We start from the raw sequence: 25,578 nt of genomic DNA, 5'->3' as shown, positions 1-25,578 counted from the left end.
CAAGTTTTGCTGACGACAATTTGTACTGGGTCAGTTTTGCTGCTTTAATCTTTCCTGCCTTCGTGCTGTTTTCATAATGTCTCGATTTTATACGAGACAGTGAATATTCAGCTTTGCATATTGTTGTAACTTGGTATGACCCCTTTCCCTTGTTTCCCCCCTCCCTTTCCACCCACATTGGTAAGGTCCGCACTGACAGCTCAGGCGCTCGCTATCGAATGTTGAGATAGCAACTGAGCCCCTTTATGATAAGCTGACGGCATCTATGTGTTATTTTTAACCCAATAAATCAACTTTATTGAACACTGCCTCCTCCTTACTACATTTCTTGGCGACGAGGTGAGGAGACTGTGCCAGGGACAGTGGATGTCGTTCCCCTGGAGTGAGATTCAAGGCTTATCTGAAGTGAAGAATCATCGGAGTCTTCTGTACTCAACTGAAGGGAGCTAAGTGACATTGCAGTGGGGGTTCAGCGCTGGCGGCCAGCATATTTGGCGTATGATCAAAGGTTTAAAGACCTTCAGAGTTGTAATGAAAGTGAGCGTCGGCGTGTCACTGTGAGCTTGCAGGGTTCAGGACAATCAAAGGATTTAAAGCGCATTTCGTGTGTCGTGTCGGGCACAAGGGCAGCGTGTGGTAATCAGCGTGAGGAGTTGAAAAGATATTTAATATCTGTGGCGTTTGACGGCGTAGGAAGGAAGCGCATGAGGCGAATTTGAGTCAGATTAAGCAACCGGCAGAACGTTTGACATCAGCGCGGTGTTTTTCCTCATCTTAGCGGCTACTTCAAAGGCAAGCGCTCGTGAGGAAAACACGTCGTTTCTATCCTAATGGCGGCGCAGGGCTAGCGCGTCTGCAGGGAAATTAGAAGGAGATCAACCGGCGCCTTCCTGACCCAGAGCCGATTTCTACTCAGTCAGAGACATTAAGGAATCATCTGTTTTTTTAGATAAACTAGGATTGAGCTCCACAAACAAAGTGAAAGCTTTAGACTTACTCTCTTCTGCGTCAGCCCAGGTCAGACAGGAACTGTTCAGTCAGACGCTCCACCACAGGAAGTTCCCGCCAATCGGGGAGGAGACTCGCTCAGTTGGTTTATGAGACTAGAAACTATAGTAAAAGAAAGGGGACTGGTAAAAAAAAAAGCCCATACCTACTGTTGTGGGAGAAATCATTTCTTGTGAAGGAAACTGTGTTTGTTTTTTGGCAAAACTGTATACTCCACGAGATTGTTCGCAGATCCACCATACACATATATATATTTTTGTGTTTTACCTGCTCATCCTCAAAGAGTATTGGGTTAGAACCACAATTGTATATGGCAATGGCTGGTGCAGGTAGGAGTCAGCCTCCTCCTTTTCTGAATGAATTGGGGGAACCAGTGATTCCTTGGAGGAGGTGGGAAGGCATATTTAAGTCGTATCTTATTGCCATTGGAGGAAGTAATTACACCAACATAAGGAAACAGCACATACTTCTCCACAATTTAGGCACACATGGTAGGAAAATTTATGAGGATATTACAGGGAGATTCGTGGAGGATGATCAAGAAGAAGTAGAGGAGGGTGTAAATGTGTATGAGAGCACGTTGATGGAAAGACATAAGTTTTTTAAGAGGTCACAGAAGAAGGAGGAGAGGGTGAGTGCATACATAGCAGTGTTGAGAGGATTATCAGCCACATGTGAATTTGGACAACTCACTGACTCGTTGATAAGAGATCAACTTGTGAGATGTACTAATGATACTAAAACACAAGAGGAATTACTCACTAAGAACCCTAATTTAGAGGAAGCCATCAACTTAGCTAAGGGTCTAGAACACACTGCGAGGTGTATGAGAGAAATGAAACCACAGGAGGGAACAAACAAAGAGAGGGCAAAAAACAAGATCCACCTGGAGGGAGAAACCGTTTGTAAAATGGGGGATAAGAGTAAGGAGATGGTTCGTAGTAAGACAGGAACAATGTTGTGTTACAAATGTGGTAGTCCCAATCACTTGGCTAACAACTGGAAATGTCCAGCGAGGAATGTACAATGCAGGAAGTGTAACAGGTGGGGGCACTATTCAAAAGTGTGTAAGGCACCCAGCAGGGCTGTACATGCAATTGAGGAATCACCTCAGGAGGAGGAGGGGGAGAAATCTTATATCTTCCAGGTAGAGGAAGAGGAGGATAACAATGATGACATTTATCCCAAATGTGATGTTTTACTTGATGGCATAAAGTTCAGTATGTATGCTGATTCATGTTCACCCTACACCTTGGTAGACAAAAGTGTATTTGAGGACAAATTTGCCAATCACCCTGTTAAATTGATGCAGGCAGATGTTAGTCCCAAGGGGTACAACAAGGGAAGAATCCCCTTAGAGGGCATGGTAATAATGAGAATCGCATTTAAAGACAGGCACACGGTGGGGAAGGTGTATGTGTCCACCAGTGGCTCGACCTTATTGGGCTGGAAACACCAGAAGGAGCTGGGCATGAAACTAGACCCAAACAAAAAGGAGCAGGTGTTACTGATCAACCCAGAAGGCATAGCAGGGGACCTCACTGAAGAGTTTAAGGATGTATTCAGCGAAAGACTAGGTGTATTTAAAAACTACATGCACAAGATAATTCTCAAGAAGGAGGCAGTACCAGTAGTGCACAAAACTAGATCAATACCATTGCGTATGAGAGAACCCCTTCAGCAAGAACTTCAAAGGTTAGTCAGTCAAGGAGTAATCACCGAAATAGAGAGTTCTGCATGGTTGGCCCCGATTGTGATCACGACAAAAGATGGAGGAAACAGCATAAGGCTCTGTGTGGACCTGAGAGATCTAAATGCAAACATCCTGGTGGATAGGTTTCCACTGCCCCGCATCAGCGAAATGTTGAGCACTATCAGGGGGGCCAAATATTTCAGCGTGTTAGACCTTTCCTCTCCATATTACCAAATCAAACTTCATCCGGAATCACAAATTCTAACAGCCTTCACCACACCTTTTGGAAACTTCAAATTTCAGCGAATGCCATTCGGATTGGCGTCGGCGGCTGCTGCCTTCCAAAGAGTCATGCAACATGTGCTGAAAGACTGCAAGAAAACCATCTGTTTCCAAGATGACATACTGATATATGGAAGCAGCGATGAAGAACATAATGAGATGGCAAAGAAAGTGTTAGAGAAGCTAAAAGAAGTAGGGTTCACCACGAAACCAAGCAAGTGCAAGCTGGGAGTAAGCTCGGTGGACTACCTGGGACACACCTTATCGGAGGAAGGAATAAAACCCAAGTACGATTTAGTCAAAGCTGTGAGAGACGCCCCCACACCCAAAAGCAAGGAGGACATACTATCATTCTTAGGGCTTGCTGAATACATGGCTAAATTTATCAAGGACTTTGCCATGGTGTCGCACCCTCTAAGAGAACTGATTAAGAAGGATAGTGTTTTTACGTGGGGAAAGGAACAAGAGACGTCCATGATGAGCATAAAGAGGTCCATCATTGAAGCCCCGCACATTGGAAAATTTGATCCTAATGGAGCCACCATCATATCGACAGATGCCAGCAACAGAGGCATCGGGGCGACATTAGCGCAAAGAGAAGGAAGCAAAATCAAAGTTGTGGCCTTTGCATCCAGAACCCTCACTTCATCAGAAGCGAATTATTCGACCATAGAGAAAGAGGCACTGGCGGTATACTGGGCTATCCGCCACTACAAATTCTTCATATGGGGAATCCCGTTTGAGGTACAGATGGATCATAAACCCCTGGTCTCACTCTTCACCAAGAAAGACATGGAAAGCATGACACCCCGCATAGCAAAATGGGCGGTAGGGCTACAAGCGTATAATTTCAGAGTGACATATATTCCAGGGCAGCAGAACAGGGTTGCAGATTTTTTATCGAGAGCACCAGCCGAAGGAGAAGAGGATGAAGAGCTGAGTGGTGACTCCATTCTGGAGGTGAGCCTAGCAGCAGTGGAGAAGAATGCTTGGATAACCCAGATGGAGCAAGTTGAGGTCATGAAGAAGGTGAAGAAACATATTCTCACGGGATGGCCAAAGAAGTGTAAGGACATGGAGAGCGACATCCAGCCGTATTGGAATGTGCGGGAAGACCTTTCAGTGGAAGGAAATTTCATTCTCAAGTCTGGGAAGCTCGTTCGACCGGAGGGTTTAAGGAACCAGATTGTGGAGCTGGGGCATGAAGGTCATCTAGGGCGCAGCTTGAGTAAAGCCAGACTACGAATGGACTACTGGTTTCCTGCAATGGACAGTGAAATGGAAGACAAGGTGCGGGACTGCTACGCATGCAGCCTGAGTGACAAGTCTAAAGTCACTAGACAAGCACCATTGTCACCAGTGGAAGTGCCAGAAATTCCATGGGACAAGCTGGTCTTCGACATAGCCGGACCCATTCATGGCAAAGGGCCCCAGGATTGGTACCTACTAGTTCTGGTGGATTACTATTCCAGCTGGATCACATGCAAAATGGTCCACAACGTGAACACAAGGACAATCATAGAGTTCATGAAGGAGGTGTTCTCGAGAGAAGGCATTCCGCTGACACTGGTAACGGATAATGGGGTGCAACTGATCTCCGAAGAGATGAAGGAGTTTCTGAAAGACTGCTCCATATCCCATATCCGTACGCCACTATATTGCCCCAAGGCAAATGGCAAGGTGGAAAGAGTTAACCGCATGTTGAAGGAGTGCATGCAGCTGGCTAACCAGGCAGGGGAAAACATCGAGGAAGCAATAAGAGACATGCTGTGGGCATACCACACCACACCGAAATCAACCACAGGATGTACTCCTTTTGAGTTACTCAGAGGGAGGAAAGCTGGAACGAAGCTGACCCTGAATTGGATGGGAAGGAAACAAATAGATGAGACCGATCCCAAAGAGATTAAGAAGAAGATCGAAACCAATCAAAGGAAATACAAAGAGTGGTACCACAGGAAGTGGGGTTCAAGGAGAAGGAGTTTCAGCAAGGACAAAAGGTCTACATCAGGAAGCCGGAAAGACTAAGAAAAGGTGGTGAAAAGTATTATGCCTCCAGTACAATCAGTAAGCCAAAGAAGAACACCGTGGTCATGGAAGATGGGAGGTTATGGAGCCATGATCGGGTGGTGCCCACAGAAGGGAAGGAAGTTAGGTCAGGCTCAAGAGGAATGGAGGGTGGAGACATCAAGGATGGGGACATACAGCACAGGAAGAGCGATAGACCTAGGATCCAGCCCCACTGGCATAAACAGTACATAATGAGATCTTGAACAGTCCTGACACTACATGGTATTGTGTTTCGTGGTTCTTCTGCGGAAGACCTGGGACTGTAATTCTTACCCTCGCCTGTGTCCCCTCCAGTTCTCATTCCCCCTTGTCTCTTCCCCCCCCCCCCCACCCCCCCACCCCTTTTCCCATCTTTCCCTAGGGAGGATGATGTGTTGTAACTTGGTATGACCCCTTTCCCTTGTTTCCCCCCCTCCCTTTCCACCCACATTGGTAAGGTCCGCACTGACAGCTCAGGCGCTTGCTATCGAATGTTGAGTTAGCAGCTGAGCCCCTTTATGATAAGCTGACGGCATCTATGTGTTATTCTTAACCCAATAAATCAACTTTATTGAACACTGCCTCCTCCTTACTACATATATGTAGAGGGCATTGAAATAAAATGTGGCTTTTGTCGATTCCCTCCACAGCTGTTGGTGCTCTATAAGATCAAAGAGTTAAATCTTGCTGATTCTAGAGCTCAGGTACTTCCTATGGTGCCACTGACAAAAATCGACCAGCTCATTAAATGTGACAATCCTCTTCTTGGGTATCCTCTCAAAAAATAAATCTAATTAATTCTCTGGATTTAAGCCCTTCTCCAGATCCCGTAATGTGCTGATTATCCAGCTTCTGTCTGCTGCAAAAACAATTCTTGATCACAACCTCCCGAGCCTGCAAGTATCCTTTGTATTGCAAGAAACCTAAAGTCCAGTTTTCCAGGATGACCAGTGCTCTTAGTCAGAAAACCAAGCCACTGTTGACATTAAAATAATCAAAAAGGTGTTACTGCCCCAGTTGTACAGTGGACATTTAATATTTTGACTTCTTTATGCACTGTCTCTTCAAAAGGGGGTAATACAGTTGAAGTCTTACCAAAGCATGGACTGATTTACCATCCTCTCATAGAGAGCAGGAGGATACGTACTGCAGCAATGCACCACAGATGATAAAGAAGTCCATGAATGTGCAGATACCATTAACACGAGAAAGAAAAGAGTAGCTTCTCTCACTTGTGTGCAGAAGTCTTCTGGGGTCAGCTAGCAGATGGAGCACCATCAGATCTCTCATCAATACCCTGCCCCTGCATCCAGCAGAGTAGGGCCTACATGACCAATCAATAACATCTACAGGTATATTCCCTGTCCCCTCTAGCACTTTATTGGTCTTGTCAAATTCAGTTAGGGTCCTCTGACTTCCACAGAAATTTCACTTTGCTGCCATTAGCAGCATAAGGTAAACCAATTACCAACATATTGCCCTTAGTGGCTGTTTTACTAAATACATAGAGAACCCAGAGGTCCAAGCATTATGCAATTGCAGAAAGGAGATGGCTACCCAACCCATTTTGAAGACCAAGGTGCCAGGTGGAGTGGAGGGAGGATTACAGACAGAACCATTTCCACACACAGTCCCTTCTCAATATATCTGATTCTTTCAGTCTCCAGAAGTAGCTGTATATCGGGGGAATCACGTAGGAAAGGTTGTTTTTCTTTATATTAAATTAAAGAGACTTTTTACATTAATAGATCAAATAGAGAGATCAATGCATATGGATACAATGTCGGGGAGGAGAGTATGGATAGGGGAGATAATGTGGAGATCCGTAATATGCAGCATAGAGATGGGACATGTGAGGAAGGAGGTAAGAGAAACAAACACAGCTCTAAATACCAATCTGGGGGTAGAGGGATTCTAGTACAGCAATCACTACTGCAAGGAAGGTGACATTCCATTCTCAAATGGTGGCAAAAGCTGTAATGGATAGGCAGGATACGCCAAATATCACCCAGCAAATTCTAAAAGGTCTCACAAGAATTTTAATACATTAGACAGATGAGCTAAGCGCACATACACCCCCTACAGAAACAAAAAAAATAGAAGGCAGCTGCACTATGGTGAAAATGGGGATTAACATTTGCTGTGGTATTTGTATAGAAGCACACAGGACGGGAGGTTAAGAGCCCTGCATTTGACAGTCAAGAGAAAACTAGAGCACGAGCATCTGGAGCCCATCTTACCAAATGGTGAAATAGAGCAGAAGTTATGTTAAATGAACAGGTGTCTTATTTAAAATATATAGAGCCACAGGGGATGAGAACAGTATCATATACACAAGCGACAGTGGGCCAGATCAGATTGTCATGGCACTCGAAACAAACGTCTTAGCTTTCCAGGATTAACCTACACTTGTAGTCATCTCTGCCTGTTGCCCTATCCAGCGGTCTGTCCCAACCAGCCCATTTTCTTCTTGCGGATATTGGCGTTCAGTTTACAGCCTATCAATGTCCGTGCCTTTGTTCATTGTTGTGTCCTCTGTCCCTTTCGAGCAGCCAACAATCTGGAGCTTATCTTAAGTTGTTGGATTTCCAAACCCAAATGTCCATATCATTGGGTTTGCTATTGATATATACATGTGTCCTATGGGTGGGGACCCAATGTACATATTGTAAATACTTATTTTGTGTTGTGACAAATGCTTGTCGTGTTCTATGGGTCACTGTGCTGCTCTTGCAATGTGCCGTCACTTGGACCACCTACTTCTGATTACGTTGGATGTAGATTTACTACCTTATCTATATTTGTTTAGCTGTAATTTGCATATCATCTACAATGACATCTGTTTTTCTTTTTTGTTTGTATTGACCCATTGTCAAAACCAATGTTTGAATGGTTCCTAGGAGAACACACCTGCAGTAGGGCAATGTGCAGCCCTCTGTGTTCCATATGACACTATACTGAATAGCACTTTGTAGCTGCTGTTCACCCCCTGATATTCCCGGTGTGGAGATAGTAATCACTCGAAGGTCTAGACATAGAAGGGGGAGTGTGGTGTCCACCATGGGCTCAAGGAGTATAGGAGCAAGTTGTGCGCTTAGGTAAGTAGTGTGTCGCCTAAAGAAGATGAGAGAGCCAGCCAGGATCTGTAGGGGATGTAGGGAATTAAACTAAAGAGAGAACATTGGGTAACTGGCCCCAGATTAGTTCACACTGGTGAAACACACCTGAAAACAAGTGACACCACTTCTGCTCAGGCCCCCTTCCCCTGCTCAATATGCATACATTAATGGGCCGGCCCAGGGAGAGAAAGTGACTGACACGTCTGCCCTTGATAAAAGGGAGGTAATGGATGCCCATCTGCCTCCAGAAAGGCCTCTCTGGCACCCACTGGGCCGCTGGCTGCAGAGGATAATGGGGCCCAAGGCCTCCTCGCCTGTGCAGTACCACAGTCTGCAGGCCAAGCTTGGGCCCCAATGGAGCTTCACTTCTGCTCAGGGCCCCTGCTCAATATGCATACATTAATGGGGCGGTCCAGGGAGAGAAAGTGACTGACACCTCGACCCGTTGATAAAAGGGAGGTAGTGGATGCCCATCTGCCTCCAGAAAGGCCACTCGGGCACCTACTGGGCCTTCTGGCTGCAACAGATAATGGGGCCCAATGCTGATGAGTGAGTGAAGGGGGCAGCACCTCTCCTCGCCAGTGCAGTACCACAGTCTGCAGGCCAAGCTTGGGCCCCAAGGGAGCTTCACTGCTGCCAGCGTCGGGAAGGCCACACACAGGCTGGGTGTGCGTTGGAGGTGGGGGAGGAGCGTGTTGCAGTGGAACATCCGTGGCCCATATATTGCTGTAGCAGACAAGAGGCGTATCCGGGGGGTTTCAAGGTTGTGGCGGTGACAGGGTCCGATGGCATTGCACTGGCGATTGTTGGCCCACGGGCTGGGTGTATCTGGTCTATTGTTCAGCGGGCATGGGAGCAGTACGGTCGGGGTCCACCCTCACAGCTTGAGGTGACTTCGCTGGTCTGTAGATAAGGGTGGCCCCTGTTTCTTTAGAGGTAGGCCGTTAGGGCAGCAGCACAGCGATGGCAGATTGGTGGAGCCGAAGTAGCACGCCACCGCCCGCTGCAGTGGCCCAGTGCTGTGGCCGGTGGAATATTCGCCACTCGCTGTCTAGCCACCATTGGGGTCTGTAACTTAGGCCACAAACAGACAATAAGATGAGGGCAGTGGCAGCCACATTGCAGTTTGAAGACCATTGGCAACACAAGCCTCTGCCGCACAGCTCTGCTCTGGCCCATCGCAGGGCGAAATGATCCCACTCCGGTTGTCTCCACTATAGGGGCTACTGCCGAACTTTGAAGGCCCCCAAGCAAAGCCAATGTAAGACAAATAATCGGGGGTCAGCAGAGCAAAGGTATTCGGTGTCCACCATCTTGACTCTTGTAACCACGCCCCCAAAACATGTGTCCTTTTTCATAATATGGCTTACGGGCGTGTTATGCTTACCTTAAGAGGTGACATATATATATTATATATATTAACAAGGAAGGTTTGGGTTTAGATCGCTATGTCGAAATAGCAGTTTAAAAGTGGCAGGCTGGGAGACATGTTTTACTTTGTTACACTCTGGATGGCACAATTTGTTCTGCTGTCCTCGAAGGGATACTTAACTCGCAGGCCCTGTGTTGCCCTGAAATCATATGCTAGTGACTTAAAAGTAAGTTCTTATGCCAATCGGGGGGTAAACCAGTTAACCATATATTTGTATTGGTTGGAGCACATGCACTGAGGCCTGCACAGCTGGGCCCAATCCATTACAGTCATTACACAAGAACCTAACAGTTACAATTTTTGAAGGTGAACCTGCGGAAAGCCATTTGCTCACACACACACATACTCTTTGAGTACTATTTAAATATCACATGGATTACATCAACTTTATTGGGACCTTACTAGTTGCTCATTTTAAAGAGAAAAATTGACCAGATGAACTACTAGGCTGGTGCTAAGGTCCCATTTTGCTTTTATATTAATATATTTATATATGTTGAATTTCATAGCACACGTACGCTGTAAGTGTTGTAAATCACAGGTGTTAATATTACCAAATGTGATGGTCCTCAGTTTATTCACCTCGCAGGATGGTAGTCTGAGTCTTCTTGCCTTGGATTTGAGCTTGTGACATGCAGATTGTGATGTGGTGCACATTGATGTCTCTGAGAATATACACCAAACTAGACCAGCCATGGTCCAGTTTTCATTTTGTATAGGCACCTTGGTTTCTTGAGCAGACAATGCACACACTCCTCATACGTTTGTCTGAGATCTGTGGAAGAAAATCAAGAAAAAATATATAGCTCTCCAGAATCTTGCCTGTTCTTCTTGCGTAGTAACTTTTTGCAATTGCCTATGGTTATTGTTGGAGCAATGCAGAGATATAATGTGTTGGTCTCTAGCTACACTGCCTCCAAGTCAGGTAAAGTGTGCAGACTTCAACCCCATATAGGAGCTTATAGTTCCTCAGCTCTTTTGGGGAACTAGTACCATTCTTGTTGGGAATCAGTGGAACTATTTGTGGACTTCTTCCCTGAGGAGAATATAATGTTCAGAAAATCGTTAAATAAGGTACGTTGGCACTGGATCACATCATCACTGTGGCCAAGTGCACAGCAGACGACCTGGTTCCGATCCTTTTCTTTCTTTGTAGATATTTGGGTGAACAGCAATGCCCTCTACAAGTTTTCTTGTTAGACCTGGGATTTTCCTCCAGTGAACAAGACAGTCATGCAAGCCTACTGTTGGTGCGTCATATGTTTAACTTGCTGTACATTACAGCAGTGCACCCAAAGTGCATCCCCATTCTGAGTACTCAGTACAGGCTGTGCGGTGGTTGGCTGTCCAAGAGCACAAGCCTTTTGTAATTGTATCCCTGTGAGGAGACAGCCTCCTGGCTGCCATTGGTTAGATGTCTCGCCAGTCCCCTGAATCAGGTGGCTTCATTGAGTATGTTGTTGGGAGGAGTTTGATAGCGGTTACTTTCCATTTGGTCACCTTGTGCATGATGCAGTGGATGAAAGCATTTCTTTGAGAAGGCTGGTTTTGTTCTTGATAGACATGCCAGTCTGCTCGCTCTCCTTCCTTTGCCACCCTCCCTGAAATCTATTATAACTATTTGATGGGCGACGGCCACTATAGTATTCCTTTATTCAGAGTAGATTTCCCCATCCCTGATAGACATCCTTTGCCCTGCTGTCTCCAAGGCAGTTTGCCTAAATGTGAAAGCAAAAGGGACCTATAATGTACAGACCATTTGGCCAGTCTAAACTTTTCCACCCTTTGACTTTTGGCTAGAGAGTCTAGAAAACTTGAAAAGAACAGGAAGATGTATTTTCCAGGACTGGATAATCTATGCTGCCCAGGAGGAGGTACAACAACAAAGGGCATTATCTGGGTGCTGTAACGGCAACATCACCTGTTTTCGTCGCAGTCTCCACCTTTGCATTTATAATGCCAGTTTTCTGAAGGCTACAGGCTTCCTACGATAGATGAGACCAGAAGAAGCACAAGGCATCTCACCTTGGCATCCATGATGTGTGATCTGGTTCTGTAGGCTGGAAGGGGTCATTCTGTCCTTGAACTCTTTGAACCATCTTTTTATCCGTTTTGGTCAAACATTTAATAGTAATTGTCAAGTTTTAAAACCAAAGTCTAGAGAGGGAACTGGTGAAGCCAGTCACCTCCGTCGGTGCACCAAGTCCTGTGGGTGACCCTGCCACTGGAAAATCTTAAATGCGTGTGGTATATTTGGAGAATTTGACCCCCAATCTTTACCCTCCCAAGGGATGCCATGGTATAGGCTAGCCCTCTACTATATGTGCCCCACTAGAAGAATGGCAAGTTGTTGGATGCTGATTGGCTGTAGGATTCCCCTGAATTTGTGGCCTAATTGCATGCTGGTATCCAGGCCTCTGGTACATTTTTCCATATAGATAGAACAATTCCTGGAAATTTAAGTTATTGATTGTTATATACCTTGTCGGAGCCCTACTACCTCCTTAAGTAACCATTATGACTCTCCCTTATCTGGTTTTATGGCCAATTGTTCTGGAGACTCTCCAATTATCTCTTTGTTTCTAAGATGTTTCCCTGTGCTGGGTATCTGACTGGCATGTAGCTTCTAAGCTTGCACGATTCAAATATGTCCTTTTCTCCTGGCCTCTTGCAAAGCAGGGAACTGATGTAGATCTTACCTCACAGGTGGCAAATATATGGAGTTGTTGTTTGCCTTCAGGGGTTGACGCCTTCACAACTCCACAGATGAAAATGTTTTCACACCACCTAATGCACAGATAGGTATTCTGAATGTGTTTATTTTCTGGTCAAGGTCTTATGCATAAGTAGTATTCCTATGTAAGTAATCTGGGATAAAATGGTGTCTGTCAGGAAGTGTTACTGAAAGCAAGTGAACTTTTTTAGTCCTTGAAGTGTTTGTGATGCAGAATATTTCAGCATCCGCTGTTGTTTGCCTTTCTTGAACAGCCGTAAACATTTGTAGTTTTGATTCACCTAGCATTAACTATATGCACTTTCTGTTCTGTGCTGAATCATTTGAAGACGGTGGCTTCTATCAGTTGTGCATCATTTGTACTTGAGATACATTTTATTTGGTACTATTTAATTATGCCGTTAATTCTGCAAGTGATTGATAACGTTTTTTAATTATTTTTTTTTAGACCACTGATGATTGACAGCGCTGGACACTATAACCAGCTTCTCGCGCCAAAGTTTGAAGGCAATAGAAACGTAAGCAACATGATGTCTTTTTATTTGATGAATAAATAATACTGACCAACTCTAGAGGGCGCTAGACCACTCTTCATTTTAGCACTGTTCTGCAGCACAAATCCCCAAATACTCATTGGATAGGAAGTTGTTTCTGTGATACAAGGTGTAGTTGCTTATTTATTCTATTGCCTGTTTCTGCCTACCAAAAGACTGATATAGAATTCTGATTGCAACGACTTATTGTTAATAATAAGCAGACAAGAAAACAACTCAGAAATGTTATATGTTCAACTGACGGATCGCTCAAGTTTCAAAGAAACCTTTAAGTAATGCATAACATAGCTAAATAGACACTAGCCACAAAAAAATTCTGAGTTCCTTGAACTGTATATTTTCTATCTGTTTTAAACATTGAAGGCCTCTAAATCACTTTTGCATTCACATCAGTGTTAATATAACACAATTGTCTATCCCATCTGTGGTGAACACATTTCACCATTAGTGATGAGTTTAGTATTTGATGTGGAGTGAAGAATTTGCACATAAAGCAAACTGGGACCTCTACGCATTTTAGCCTTTAGTTAGACAGCGCTTTCAACACTGGTTGGGATAACAAACATTAATCCAAATACTACACCACTAATGGTGAGGCTTCAAACTATGGAAGAGACACCTCACTGGACATCCGAATGGAAACAGAAGAATAACATCTATTGTGACTTGGGCTTCCGCTCATTGGCTTCGGGCTCCCTGGTAGGGGACAGGTGTGCATTCCTCTAGAAAGCCCTTCAGATCCTCTTTGGTCACATCTGCCTTAGACTTATAGAAGAAGTGAAGATAAGCCACCAATTCCTCTGCTAATTCGTTCTCACCCACTAACACTGTAGCATCATTAGCTCATAATGTAAGTTCTTGTCTGATCTCCTCTCTGCTGATCATGCTATCATCTTCCCTGCTTTGATGCACCTAGAAGCACAGCTGGAACTCTCCACTCAGCAGAGTTTTATATTTCTCCCTCCTAACCTTGGAGTCTTCTCAGTAAAATCTTATCTGGCTGCTGTACATGTATGTTGTCCTCTTGTAATATGCTCCTCTAGGTCCGTACACTTCATCTCACTCTCGCATTCTTTACCAACAGTATCTGATATCATGTCACCCCATACCACGGGTTTGTATGCTTCTTATTACGTCACCCCTGTGGCCACTGTATCGTTTTCACCTTTAAGTAGTTTATTGTAGCTTGTCTAACCCTATCAGCCACCTTCAGGTGAATTAGGTTCCATCTATCTAATCTTTCTTCAGATTCTTGACCCCCCCTATAGGTGATGAACACCAGTGAAGAGTTATCGGAGCTCCCACAAACCAAGTAGTTCTTCTCTTCCAAACGTAAGATTGCATTGTTTGCAATGTATAGTCATAATCTAGTGAATAGTCCCGCCCATGTGCGCGGACCCTGGAGCAATCAAAAATAATCTCTTAAGCTGTCAAAACATGCAGACCTGCATAGACACTTAAGAGAGAATTTAAAGACAGATAATGCAGCCTATATCCACAGGCTACACTGTCCAATACTTCAACTGGAAATTCCACCAAAAACCACAACAGCACAGCCTGTCCAGGGTTTTCCACAGAGAAAAAACCTTGCTTTTAACAGCAAAACCCTCTGGAATGATAGAGAGGAAGGAGTGGGCAGACAAGCCCCATAGGCTGCCATTATGTGGCTCAAAACAGGATACTGTGCTTTTAAGAGAACTTTCCAGAAGCCTCACAGTATCCCAGAATGCAGTGCAGGTCCCTTTCACCTTCAGTTCTTTTTTCCGGCTCCTGCTAGCAGGACCCTGGAGCATTAGCTCTTCTTTTCTGAGCTTTTTCTATACTATTTTTGTGATTTTTTTGGATTTTTGTAGCTTCACTCGACGTCTTTGGCCTTTATCTGCATTCTGCTGTGGTTTTTTGGCAGAATTTCTGCAGTCTTCTTGTCTTTAGACTATTTCTAGTCTGACATGTGCTTTGTCTGCAGCTGAACTGAAGGCCAAAGCTGAAGCTCACAGGGTTTGTACTCTGTGCTTGCCTGTGTCTTTGGACACCTGTCTTCTCTGTACCTTCTTTTCTAGGGGGCTTCGGCTTCTAGGTTTCAGACAGAGGAGTTTGAAGGCATCTTCAGCCTCTGGGTGAGGTGAGGGTAGGTCCTCTACTGAGTCCCATGCTGTAATCTCTGGGGTTGTCCCCAGTAAGGGCACGTCTGAGCTATGACGCGGTTCCAGTCGGCGTTGGGGCCGTCGTGGAGTGCCTGGACGACATGGAGTGCCTCGACGTCGACGTCATGGAGTGCCTCGACGTCGACGTCATGGAGTGCCTCGACGTCGACGTCATGGAGTGCCTCGACGTTGACGTCATGGAGTGCCTCGACGTTGACGTCATGGAGTGCCTCGACGTCGACGTCATGGAGTGCGTCGACGTCATGAGGTGCCTCGACGTCATGAAGTGCCTCGACGTCGACGACATGAAGGGCCTCGAGTGCCTCGACGTCGACGTCATGGAGTGCCTCGACGTCATGGAGTGCCTCGACGTCATGGAGTGCCTCGACGTCATGGAGTGCCTCGATGTCATGGAGGGCCTCGACGTCGACGTCATGGAGTGTCTCGACGTCATGGAGTGTCTCGACGCCGACGTCATGGAGTGTCTCTTTGTCATGGAGTACCTCGATGTCATGGGGTTCCCCGACGTCATGGGGTGCCTCGACGTCATGGAGCGGTGATGCTCGACGTCATGGAGCGGTGATGCTCGACGTCATGGAGCGGTGATGCTCGACGTCATGGGGCAGGGATGCTCGACGTCATGGGGCAGGGATGCTCGACGTCATGGGACAGTGAGGCTAGACGTCATGGAGCGGTGAGGCTCGACGTCATGGAGCAGTGATGCTCCTTTTGGGGCATTGGTCACTTGGGCTCTGCCCTCTTCCGTTGGGTCCGGACGTCACCGTTAGGGATGGCTCGGCGTCTCCGTGTTTGACACCTAGTGACATTTTGACGTCTGAGTGTTGGTTGTCGTAGAGACAGTCACTGTCTTAGTGATGGTGACGTCGTAGTGAGGTCGACGTCATGGGTTACAGCCGCAGAATACTGCCGGCTCCTGACGCCTGGGTCTTGTTCCAGGCCTCGCTCCTTGGTGAGCCTCTCTTCGTAGGAGGGGACTTTGTGTTCCCGGCACCTTCCACTCACGACGCAGAGCAGTTGATCAGCGTCGAGGAACCCTTCTGATGGGGAGTTTGTGGTTACTCACCACGTGTAAGCGAGGGACGTTGGTCCTTTTGCTTAGTTTTGAGTACTTGCATACCTGCACGTCTGCTAGGTCGCCTCCTGCTCAACCACTACTGGTGAGACCACCGGGGATGTTTCAGAATCCTCTCGGTTCCCTCTCCCGCCCACCTCCATAGGGGCCTTTGGCCCCTCAGTCTGCGAACCTCCGTGCCTTGATACCAGAGATGCGTCTTCCATTAGTACAGGGAGTCTCTCTCCGACTCTTTACTGGTTGGCGGGACTTAACTTTCGTCCACTACCACCTGACAGGAGGTTCTGGCTCCGACCGTGCTCCTGACTTGGTCGCATGGGTGGCGGCATGTAGACCTCGTGCTGTGGCCCGCTGTTGTTGGGCCGTTGTTGTGAGATCCCTCTGTGGGGGTGTTTTCTTCACCGATCTGTGGTTCCTCTGCCGAGAGACAGGAGGGAAGCCTTACAAGAGGTGGTCTAATGGGCCTGATAGTTTTGGATCTAGGCATCGGTGTCGGAGCGGAGTTTTTCTCTCCTGCCGACCCCCAGGTATTGTGGGTTTGTCCTACGTTGCCATACTTTTCTTCGCCTGACGTCTCTGCAGCCTGCGGCTCAGCAGTGTGCTTCTACTCTCCCTTTTTTTGGGCAACCCTTGGGCTGCCATGAGAGTAGTGAGTGGCTCGCATGAAGTCTGAATCGGAGACTTTTGGACGGCTGTAGGTTTGGGGCATGGAGAACGGCTTGAGGCCTTCTGCCCTTTCCAGCGGCGTTTTTCCTCCCAGGATTTGCCGGTGGTCCCGGGCCGTCATTTAATGCTTTACAAGTATATTGTGCGCATACGCGGGAGAGCTTATTGCTCCTCGGCGAACAAAGGCCGGCTGGGTCTAAGTCAGTCTTCGGTTCATCTGCCCTCCTCCAGCAATTCCTCCGGTCGGCCCACGGTTTGAGCTGCGCGAGCTCTAAGCAGAGGCCGATATCCTGTTTAGGACAAGGGCGATAGAGGACGTACCTCTGTCTCAAAGGGGAAGAGGTCTGTACTCCCGGTTCTTTCTGGTTCGCAAGAAGGACAAGAACGAGTTCAGGCCCATTCTGGATTTGCGACAAGCAAACAAGTGGATTCGCAGAAGAGGAATTTCGCATGCTGTCGTTGCATCAGGTTTATACTCAGCTGCAACAGGGAGATTGGCTCGGTGCCATAGATCTACAGGATGCATACTCCCATGTGCTCATTGCACACAAACACAGGAAGTTCCTGCGATTCCAAGTCGGCGCCCATCATTATCAGTACACAGTACTGCCAGTCGGTCTGAAGTCTGCGCCCAGACCATTCTCGAAGTGCATGGCGGTGGTAGCTGCACGCCTGAGGAAAAACGAGGTGATTTCTCTAACCGTACCTGGACGATTGGTTGATCAAGGCCTCCTCCTTCTCGGAAGCTCAGGCACACTTCCAGAGGACGTGCGTTCTCTTGAACGAGCTGGGGTTGCACATCAACATGTCCAAGTCTGTCCCCATTCCGGTCCAGTGCATACAGTACTTGGGAGCCTCCGTCAATACGCTGTCAGCGAGCGTGTCTCCTTCGGAGGAGAGACAATTATCTCTCCTTAGGAAGGCTCAGGCTCTTGTGACCGCCCCATCTACAACAGTGAAGACGGTGTCTTCTCTACTGGGGTCGATGGCCTCTTGTATATTCCTCACGCCACACGCACGGCTGCTCATGAGACCTTTGCAGGAGTGCTTGGAGGATCAGTGGGATTAGAGGAAAGGATCCTTGGGCGACAAGATACGACTGTCTCTGCGTGCTCTTCAGTCTCTGAAGTGGTAGTGTTCAGCGGAGAATCTCCTAAGAGGGGTTACCTTTCACAAGGACATTTCCACTCAGACTGTCGTGACGGATGCGTCTCCCCACGGCTGGGGGGCGCTTTCCGGAGACTTGCAGATACAAGGAACGTGGTCCCCGATGGAGTCCACGTATCCCATCATTTTCTGGGAACTCAGAGCTGTTCCCTTGGCATTGAAGGCGTTTCTTCCGTCCTTCCAGACCAACTCTCTGCTTGTACAGACGGACAATTTGACCACAATGTATTACCTCAACAAGCAGGGGGGGTTCGAGATCGCGCACTCTGTCGCAGGAGGCGCGGGCGATCTGGCGACTGACTCGAACGTCTACCCATCTGCCAGGTGTGCAGAATGTTCAGGCAGACGTGCTGAGCAGACTGATTCAGGAAAGCCACGAATGGGTCATAAACGACGAAGTACTAGGAGAAGTCTTCGGCGAATGCCGAGACTTCGCCTCCAGGTACTGCCTGTGGGGAAGCTGGGGAATGCGTTCTGGATTAACTGGTAGAACAGCTTTCTGTACGCTTTTCCACCCTTTCCCTTGATTCCGGCGGTGTTAATCAAGCTGTCCCAGTCCAGGGCGCGGATGATCCTGTTTGCCCCGGAATGGCCCAGACAGTGGTGGTTCACGGACCTGCTTCACCGGTCTCTCCGTCCTCTCATACGGAGGCCTTGCAGGCCGGACCTTCTCGCAAAGTTCAGGGGGCAGACGTTGCACCCCAACCTCTCGTCTTTGAGTTTGGCTACATGGCTCCTGAGATAGTGTGATATGGCCATTTGAATCTACCAGAAGTTTGTATGGACATACTGAAGGAGGCTTAGCATCCTTCCACTAGGACTTCTTCTGCTTACTAGTGGAAGAAGTTTTTGCATCTGGTGCAAGTCCAAGGACCATGACCTGTCGACGTGTAAGGAAGATGTCTTCCTTCTGTATCTTCTACGCCTGGCGCAGTCGGGCCTTAATGTCTAATCCATTACGGTTCATATTGCTGCGCTGACTGCCTACAGGAAATGCCCTTCAGACTTCCTTCTTCCAGATCCCTGTGATCAAAGATTTTTTTGGAAGGCTGGAAGAAAGCATTCCCTCCAGTCTGGCTTCCTTCGCCTTCATGGGAATTGAATGTGGTGCTGTCCAGATGGATGTAGGAGCCTTTTGAACCTATTCATAGGGCTTCATTGCAGCATCTGTCCTGGAGGGCGGCGTTCCTCGTGGCCATCACATCGGCCCGCAGGGGGAGTGATATTCAGGCGTTGTGTTGCCAAGGACCTTATACTGTATTCCATGCTGCTGAGGTTGTTACGCATACTCACCCTAAATGGCTTCTTAAGGTTATTTCTGGTTTCATGTCAACCAGACAATAACTTTGCCTACGTTTGTTCAGAATCCGGCATCTCCAGCGGGAAGGTCCCTACATTCCCTGGGTGTTAGGAGGGTGTCGGAATTTTATCTGGCTAAAACCAGTGATATTTGTGGTTCAGATCAATTGTTTGTCAATTATGGATCAGTCTGGACCGGTCTTGCTACCTCAAAACAGTCCATCTCTAGGTGGATTGTGTCCTGTACACTATTGTGTTACCAACAGACTAATACGACCTTAGGAGGTAAACCTAAGGCTCATTCCACCAGGGGCAAAGCTGCCACGACTGCTTTGCTGCTTAATGTTCCGATTGCAGAAATCTGCAAGGCCGCCACTTGGAAGACGGTCCATACCTTGGCTAAGCATTACTGTCTGGACACTGATACCAGGGCAGATGCTCAGATTGGGCAGGCTTCGCTGCAAAATTTGTTCGCACAATAGTGGTGTTATTTCTCGTTTCTCCACCGCCGCTTTGGTGTGGGGATGGGCTTGCCATTCTATTCACTAGATTATGACTATACACAGAGATCCCCTACTACAGAAGGAGTAGTTTCTGTCCTGTAACTCCAGTTCTGTAGTAGGGGTATCTCTGTTATAGTCATAAGCAGTGTTCCCTCTAACGGGCGCGGCTGCGCTACCGCGCATCTTTAAAGTACCGAGCGCGCAGTGCTACTTCTGGAGCGCGCACACGTTCTCGCCGTTGCCGCCCGCTTTTAAAACGCGAGCGGCGAAAAACGTAAATTTGCCGGTTGCCTGAGGCCATTGTGAAAATATTCCTGTTAAACACAGCGCCCGTAATGCGCTGCAATTAACAGGAATGTTTTCACAATGGCCCACAATCAGCACCCAGCCGTGCTCTATTGAGAAAAGAAATGCAGCAAGTCTGAAAGCACGACGTGTTAGGCACACGTCGTGCTTTTGCACTTGCTGCATTTTTAATGGATCACGGCTGGGTGCCGATTGTGGGCCATTGTGAAAATATTCCTGTTAATTGCAGCGCATGACGGGCGCTGCGATTAACAGGAATATTTTCACAATGGCCGGCAATCAGCCCCAGCCGTGATCCATTAAAAATGCAGCAAGTGCAAAAGTACGACGTTTAAAGCACACGTCGTGCAGATTCCGGGTGCAAATGCTTTAGGGCAGATATTTGTGCAGTATGCTTTGTGCTCGATTTAGCCCTGTCGTGCAAAAATTGTATAATTGTGCTAATGCTTTAAAGCCCGTTTTGCTTCTGTTGTACATTTTTAATATTTAAGCGGACAACTTGCAAGAAGTACCGGCGCTACACTGGAGCAAACACAGTTTCCATTCAGCTCCTGACCATCAATAGTGCAAACAAGGACACAATCACCGTCCCAGTGACCCCATAAGGGTTCTTCCCAGGATGCATCTCTTATGGCTATGGTGTTATTCTTATCCTGCTCTAAATAATATCGGGTATTCCTCGGAAACGGAGGCATTAAGTCTCTTTATATTTAGGACTGAGTGACTTCTGAATGTCAGTGTTGCTAGACAGCGAGATGCCCTGCTTCCAGTGCAGTGGTGGGGCTGAGGGGAAGAGGCCCTGTCCCTCCCTCTCGCATCCTGGCCAGGGAAGCACAGCTTTAATTGTTCATCAGAACTTCCCAAGAGCCGGTTGCAATTTATTGTTTTGCACTGTTGCCATTTGACAAAATTGACTCTAGTTATTTTTGTTGACAGTCGCAGGAGTTCACAGGACGGGGTGGGCTCGAGCTGCACATGACGAGGTTGTTTCTTGCTCAATAACTCCGCCTAGATCAGATTCGCGACACAGTCAATGCCTCGAAGAAGAGCCTTCATGACCTGGAAGCAATCTCTACACAGGCTGGCATAAGTATCTACTGGCAGTCTTTTATTTTGTATAGCCTTATCGACGTCCAACTTCCTGCCTTAAACACCCGCCCCTTTCCTAATCTATTTATGGAATTAATAATTTTATATATAGCGCCCTGTTGCCACGAGGCATCAATGCGCTGCACGGGTCACACAGACACCTGATAACAGTACTGCTATACAGAGAAGGGATAGATACGTTTATAATACTGCATCTCCGGGGATTGGCCTTTAAATCAGAGTGTACGTGGATGTGTTACTGAAAAGCCGCGTTCTTCTGTTTTCCTGAGCATGTGCAGAGTGGGGGCGGTTGTAGTTCCTCGCAGCGGCCCCACTGAATGTGTGGTTCATCGCTTGACCATATTTTAATTTAGGGGTTAAACGTTAAAAGACACCTCCTTGGGTAGTGTGGTTGTGTCCTAAGTTACTTCCATTTTTCCATCATGATTTTCAGTTTTCAATTTCCTCTTCCCTTCCAATTTAAAATATTGCACACCTTAAGCAATACTATTCTCCTCAGAGAATTACATTTTATTGTCGACTTTGACCTTTGAACTCTGCAGCAGTATTGTTGTTGAGCTGCCCTGTCATGGGTGCCTCTTACAGGGAAGGCATTGTATGGAAGTCCTTCACAGGAACAATGTATTATTAAAAATTGTCATCAGTACTGTAATATCAGATGATGAATGCGTTTTTTTCGTGATTTTCCTACTTGCCTGTTTGTGTTTTGAGACACAGCACGCGCACGCAGGACGCACTGCACACAGGTTGCAAGGCTGTAAATTAATAGGGTGTGAAGGTAGTAAGTAGCTAAGCCCTGTGTACAGAATCAACATGATCATATGTGCATTGCGAAGCCCCCAATGAGGTGCATGAGGAAACTTCACATTTGGAAAAAGTTTCACAAACACTGCCTAAAGGCACCAGGCCTGATCCCTACTTGTTCAGCACACCTGCGTGTAATTTTGCTGTGCAGAAAAGCCATTTTCCTTTTCAAATTCCACATTCTGATTCTCAAAATGAGCTGAAGGGAAGTTTAGAACTTGTAAAGTGTGCTCAGAGGGATGGACATTGCACAATTAATGGAGATTTTATACTGCTGCAAAAGTCCCAACGTGGGAACATGAATGCTGTTAGGAAGAGGGGCAAAGCGGTCGCCCTTAAAAATGTTTCTAACACCCACAATTTGGGACCGTTACGGACATTCTCGAACATTTCCATTGGCGATGTACACCAAAGTCCTTACATCAACTTACTCACTAAGATGTAATAAATGTATCATTGGCTCCAGAGTTACTTTCTCCTACTGTAAATCCTATCTACCCCTTTCACGAACAAGGAAAAACTGGGTTCGGTAATTCCTGAAAGTGAAAATATTGAAAAATTAGGAAGAATACCTTAGGTCGCCCATGTAAATAAGTATTCAAACTGCCACAGAGTAAATACAATTAACTGCTCGTATGTTTTTATGAAGAGTTAGTGGCTTGGTCTGTTAAGGGGGTGTGGAGTTGACAACAGACTGTAATAACAGGGTTTCAGCCCTTAACTTCTGCCGCTCAGGCAAATGGACCAGAATGCCTAGTTGTAGGGTTACGTTTAATACTGTGAGAAGGCTTCTCAGACGCCCCCACTTTTTGAGTTTCTGTTTTGCCTATAAAAGAAAACAAACTAGTTTAAGGTCCAAATCACATTTCTGCCTGCCTTATTGGTGGTGATTTTCCACTTAGTTGAATCACACCTTGTGGAATTTCCCACCTAGAGAGTTAATATTGGTCAGCTCGAATCCTCCTAATATTATATACAGCTTGATGCAAAAAACAACCATTGACAAAGCCAATAGTCTTGGCTTCTTGTAGGTGTAATGTTACTTGTATTATATATCTTGATGTAATGACAGAGGCAGCAAAATATCAGTAGGGTGGCACACTATGAGATGCACATATTTATAGCTTAATTACTTTTAAGCCACACCCTTAATTGCATTGGTTACGCCCCTTGAAAGATCCCCGAGTATTTTCATCCCACTCAAAGCCCTGGTATACACGCGCGGTCACATTCTTGGCGCACAGAGCCTTGGCTGCAGCGCACAGAGACCTTACTCTGCCGCACACAGAGGAAAATAATTAGAGGGAACATTGGTCATAAGCGCCCGCCCTCCTCCCCGGTGGAGAGAGATATTCATGTAAGGAATGCTACAGGTCTGGCGTGTTACGCCTTCAAAAAGAACTGAAGGTGAAAGGGACCTGCACTGCATTCTGGGATACTGTGAGGCTTCTGGAAAGTTCTCTTAAAGGCACAGTATCCTGTTTTGAGCCACATAATGGCAGCCTATGGGGCTTGTCTGTCCACTCCTTCCTCTCTATCATTCCAGAGGGTTTTGCTGTTAAAAGCAAGGTTTTTTCTCTGTGGAAAACCCTGGACAGGCTGTGCTGTTGTGGTTTTTGGTGGAATTTCCAGTTGAAGTAATGGACAGTGTAGCCTGTGGATATAGGCTGCATTATCTGTCTTTAAATTCTCTCTTAAGTGTCTATGCAGGTCTGCATGTTTTGACAGTTTAAGAGATTATTTTTGATTGCTCCGGGGTCCGCGCACATGGGCGGGACTATTCACTAGATTATGACTATAACAGAGATACCCCTACTACAGAACTGGAGTTACAGGACAGAAACTACTCCTTATAAATGCACTCGGATCTGACACTAATCCTAAGCCTCACAAGAGACCCCATGCTGAGACAGAGCACTGCTCCCAAAGTTGTAAGTCATCAAGTACCATGCTGAAAAAGGCTAATCTGCCCTGGGAACTTTTTTAAATCATCCGTTCTTTTCTCTTTCCCACTGTCTTTAAGAAATAACATAATCCTTCGACCAAACTATGTAATGATCTTTCAGACTTCTTTTTTAAGAAAATCCTAGCAATTCATGTTCAGCTTCCAACTCGTAGCCCGATTGCTAATTTTAGTGACTTTAGCCTGCCTCCTGGTCCTATACTACCAGCCTGTAATCTTATATCTCTGGAGGAATCAGCTGAAGAACTTACTAAATGTAAATCTGGGTCACCTCTAGACCCATGCAAAATCTGATGATCTAATAATAGTTTACACACTTCTCAATCCTATTGTAAATGAGATCCTGAACACCTTATTGGAGTTTGCATCAATTTCTAAGTTTCGGAACCAAACTCTTCTAATCTCACTTAGAAAAAAACGGAACTATGTTAAGTAATTTCAGGCTTATCTCTTTTGCCAGTCATGGTGAAAATGTTGGAGAAACTAGTCAATAGACAACTTACTCGTTACCTGGAATCTAATCATCATCTATATGACCCGCAATCCGGATTTAATTCAGGTTTTACCACCAAATCTGCCTTGCTCGAAGTTACTGCGTTTATTAAAGAGAATCTCGAACAGAATACCTCGGCGATGGTGGTCTTATTTGACCTATCCTTAGTATTTGATACAGTATCTCAAAATCTCATTAAACAGTCTCAGGAAAATTGGATGCCGTGGGTCAAATCTTTTCTTGATGATATGATGCAGGCTGTTTTTCTTTCACCCTGTATGTCCACCCCGAAACCTCTTGGCTGCGACATTTAACAGGGCTCAGCATTAAGTCCTACTCTTTTTAATACCTATGTAAATGTATGTAAATGTATTTGAGCTTATATAGCGCACAGCTACCCGCAGTGGGTTTCCCGGCGCTTGCTTAGGGAACCCGTCCTGGTATTCCCCTGTGAGATATCCCGGCAGGGTATCCACAAGGTGAAAGCCAGGCATCCCGCCGCGAGGGGCCGTTGTGGAGATTAAGCAAGCTATTGCCCAGAGTTGCAGAGTGTGAACCCGTGAGTCGAGAAGGCACCGGAGCGAGAATTATCGAGTCCGTGGAATTTTTAGCCCAGGACCCACCGAGGCGGGGAATTGAACCCTGGTCCAGGGCCGATCTCAGCTTCCAGGTCTGCCGCCTCTAACCCCTGAGCCACACTTCTCCTATCTAAAGCCACTGGCGAGCCTTGTTGAATCTTGGGGCCTGATTGTGATCTTGTAGTCCGACGATACTCAACTTCTCCTGTCTTTCCAATAGAATGAAGTGGAAGACCTGGTTTCATTTAAACAGTGCCTTAAGTCAATAGTAGAGTGGATGTGCAAAAACCTTAAGCTAAATTCCAATAAAGCGGAGTGGTTCAGCAGGTGCAGTCCATTATTTGATGCAACCTATATTTTCTAATTGTGGGAGCTGCAGGGCAGTCTTCTGCCTTCGTTCCAGTCCAGTAGTGATCTGAGGACTGAGGTTCTGGAGTGCCACTTTTATGCCAAATTCTCATTTGTGGGAGGGGTGGACTCTCTACTCAATCGAGCAGCAGATCCCACGAGGCTTTCCGTCCAACTTTATGCCACTTTCTGGGGGGTTGGCCCTCAGACATTACCAGGATAACCCTCTCTAC

General features: G+C 46.5%; 1 protein-coding gene across 6 annotated transcripts in view; it reads left to right on the top strand.

The window, feature by feature from the left end:
* Nucleotides 1-25,578, top strand: part of LOC147707917 (heat shock factor protein 2-like) — a 303,326-nt gene that overhangs the window by 126,398 nt on the left and 151,350 nt on the right. For all 6 annotated transcript variants that reach the window (XM_086926725.1, XM_086926723.1, XM_086926722.1 and 3 more), the window contains one exon: nucleotides 12,766-12,835. In XM_086926725.1, the coding sequence (XP_086782851.1) occupies nucleotides 12,766-12,835 (70 nt within the window). The remainder of the gene's footprint in view (nucleotides 1-12,765; nucleotides 12,836-25,578) is intronic.

Source organism: Lissotriton vulgaris, chromosome 6 (assembly GCF_964263255.1).
Source record: "Lissotriton vulgaris chromosome 6, aLisVul1.2, whole genome shotgun sequence".
NCBI lineage: Eukaryota > Metazoa > Chordata > Amphibia > Caudata > Salamandridae > Lissotriton > Lissotriton vulgaris.
Note: the sequence above shows the minus strand (reverse complement) of the source record. Positions and strands in the feature narration are given on the sequence as shown.